The 2,542-nt window shown below is 58.1% G+C and overlaps 1 protein-coding gene across 1 annotated transcript; it reads left to right on the forward strand.

Annotated features, from left to right (window-relative positions):
- Nucleotides 1–336: 336 nt before the first annotated feature.
- LOC121354738 (hsp90 co-chaperone Cdc37-like) lies at nt 337–1,784 on the forward strand (the record flags this gene model as incomplete). The annotated part of the gene is made up of 3 exons (XM_041469567.1): nt 337–495; nt 941–1,063; nt 1,572–1,784. Coding segments are annotated over 3 exons (480 nt in total), but the record flags the coding sequence as incomplete, so codon positions are not given.
- Nucleotides 1,785–2,542: the final 758 nt, after the last annotated feature.

Here is a 2,542-nt window from a genome sequence, read left to right on the forward strand (position 1 = left end):
CCTGGGGTGTTCAGGGTTCCTGAGGGGTTCAGGGTTTGTTCTAAAGGGGTTCAGGGTTCCTGGGGGTTCAGGGTCTGTCCCTGGGGGTCCAGGCTCTGTCCCTGGGGTGTTCAGGGTTGCTGGGGGTTCAGGGTTTGTTCTGAGGGGGTTCAGGGTTCCTGAGGGGGTTCAGGGTCTGTCCCTGGGGTTCAGGGTCTGTTCTTGGGGGTTCAGGGTTTGTTCCTGGGGTGTTCAGGGTTGCTGGGGGTTCAGGCTCTGTCCCTGGGGGGTTCAGGGTTTGTTCCTTGGGGGTTCAGGGTTCCTGAGGGGGTTCAGGGTTTGTCCCTGGGGGTTCAGGGTCCCCCCCTGAGCACAGGGAACCCCCGATCCCTGCCGGCAGGGATGCTGAGGCGCTGGGATGACAGCCAGAAGTACCTGTCAGACAACCCTCACCTGGTGTGCGAGGAGACAGCCAACTACCTGGTCATCTGGTGCATCGACCTGGAGGTGGAGGAGGTGAGGAGGGGGCTGAAATTGGGATAAACCCCCCCTTCCCAGGCTGGAGCTGCCTGCTTCTCAGCTCTCTGGATTTTATCCTGTTTTTCCTGCCAAAAAAATGAGAGATTTTGGGAATTATAAAGCAGGAGAGGTGGGAACAGATCCTTAAAGTCTTCCTTTGAAGGCACCCACCCCTTTTTTTGGAACAGGGGTTCGCCCCCAGGCTCCTCTCCTGCAGCTCCAGGGCTTTCCTGGGACGAGGAACCCCCAAAATCAGGGAATTTGGGATTAATTTGGGATCAAAAAGCTTCTGAAGACCACAAAACCCAAGCCAGTCTCACCCTAAAGCCCTTAGCCCCTGCAGGGATTCCCTGACCCCAGTCACCTCTTTCCCCGCCCAGAAGGGGTTGGATGGCGTGGGGATTTTGGGCAATTTTGGGATTTTGACCCCATTTTCCCCCAGAAACACGCGCTGATGGAGCAGGTGGCCCACCAGACCATCGTCATGCAGTTCATCCTGGAGCTGGCCAAGAGCCTCAAGGTGGATCCCCGGGCTTGCTTCCGGCAGTTTTTCACCAAAATTAAGGTAAAAATCCCCTCTGGGCCCCCAAATCCCTCCCTGGGGCCAAGTGTTCCCCAATTTCCACGGGTTCAGCCTCAAAATATTTTCCCTTTCGTGAGGTTTGAGCAGGGGAGGGGGTGGGAAAAGGGGGGCTCGGGGTGGAATTGGGGGTTTGGGGTGGAATTGGGGATTTAGGGGTGGAATTGGGGGTTTAAGGTAGATTTGGGGTGGATTAGGGATGAATTTGGGCTAGAGTTGGGGTGAATTTAGGGTGGATTGGGATGAATTTGGCATGAATTTGAAGTCGATTTGGGTTGGATTCGGGGTGAATTTAGGATGTATTTGGGTTGGATTTGGCATGAATTTGGGTGGATTCGGGGTGAATTCAGGGTGGATTCAGTCTGGATTCGGGGTGAATTTGTGTTGGATTTGGCATGAATTTGGGTGTATTCGAGGTGAATTCAGGGTGGATTCGGGCTGGATTTTGGGTCGCTTTGGCCCGAATTTGGGGGTGCACCCCGTTTCCCCCCAGACCGCAGACCAGCAGTACCTGGAGGGCTTCACGGAGGAGCTGGAGGCGTTCAAGGAGCGCGTGCGGGGCCGGGCGCGGGCGCGGCTGGAGAAGGCGCTGCGCGAGTACGAGGAGGAGGAGCGCCAGAAGCGCCTGGGGCCCGGCGGGCTCGACCCCGTCGACGTCTACGAGTCCCTGCCCGCCGTGAGTTTGGGGTGAAACCCCCCGGTTTGGGGGCTTTTGGGGGGTCCTGCAGGTGTTTGCCTGCTCTGAGAGGGTTTGGGGGTAAATCCTGGGGGTTTGGGTGTTTTGGGTTGCCTCGACCCCGTCAATGTCTACGAGTCCCTGCCCGCCGTGAGTTTGGGGTGAAACCCCCTGGTTTGGGGCTTTTGGGGGTCCTGCAGGCGTTTCCCTGCTCTGAGAGGGTTTGGGGGTAAATCCTGGGGGTTTGGGTGTTTTGGGTTGCCTCGACCCCGTCAATGTCTATGAGTCCCTGCCCGCCGTGAGTTCGGGGTGAAACCCCCTGGTTTGGGGTCTTCCGGGGGTCCTGCAGGCGTTTCCCTGCTCTGAGAGGGTTTGGGGGTAAATCCTGAGGGTTTGGGTGTTGTGGGGTTTGGGTGTTGTGGGTTCGGGGCGTTTTGGGGGTCCTGCAGGTGTTTCCCTTTGGGGTCTTCTGGGGGGTCCTGCAGGCGTTTCCCTGCTCTCAGAGGGTTTGGGGGTAAATCCTGGGGGTTTGGGTGTTGTGGGTTGCCTCGACCCCGTCAATGAGTCCCTGCCCGCCGTGAGTTTGGGCTGAAATCCCCCACTTTGGGGTCTTCTGGGGGTCCTGCAGGTGTTTTCCTGCTCTGAGAGGGTTTTGGGGTAAATCCTGAGGGTTATCTCCTCAGGATGACCCAATCCCCTCGGGACACCCCCAAACCCCTCGGGACACCCCCAAACACCTCGGGACACCCCCAGATCCCTCAGGGGAGCCCCAAATCCCTTGGGACACC

This window comes from Pyrgilauda ruficollis, unplaced genomic scaffold (assembly GCF_017590135.1).
Source record: "Pyrgilauda ruficollis isolate IOZ18807 unplaced genomic scaffold, ASM1759013v1 scaffold2366, whole genome shotgun sequence".
Lineage (NCBI taxonomy): Eukaryota > Metazoa > Chordata > Aves > Passeriformes > Passeridae > Pyrgilauda > Pyrgilauda ruficollis.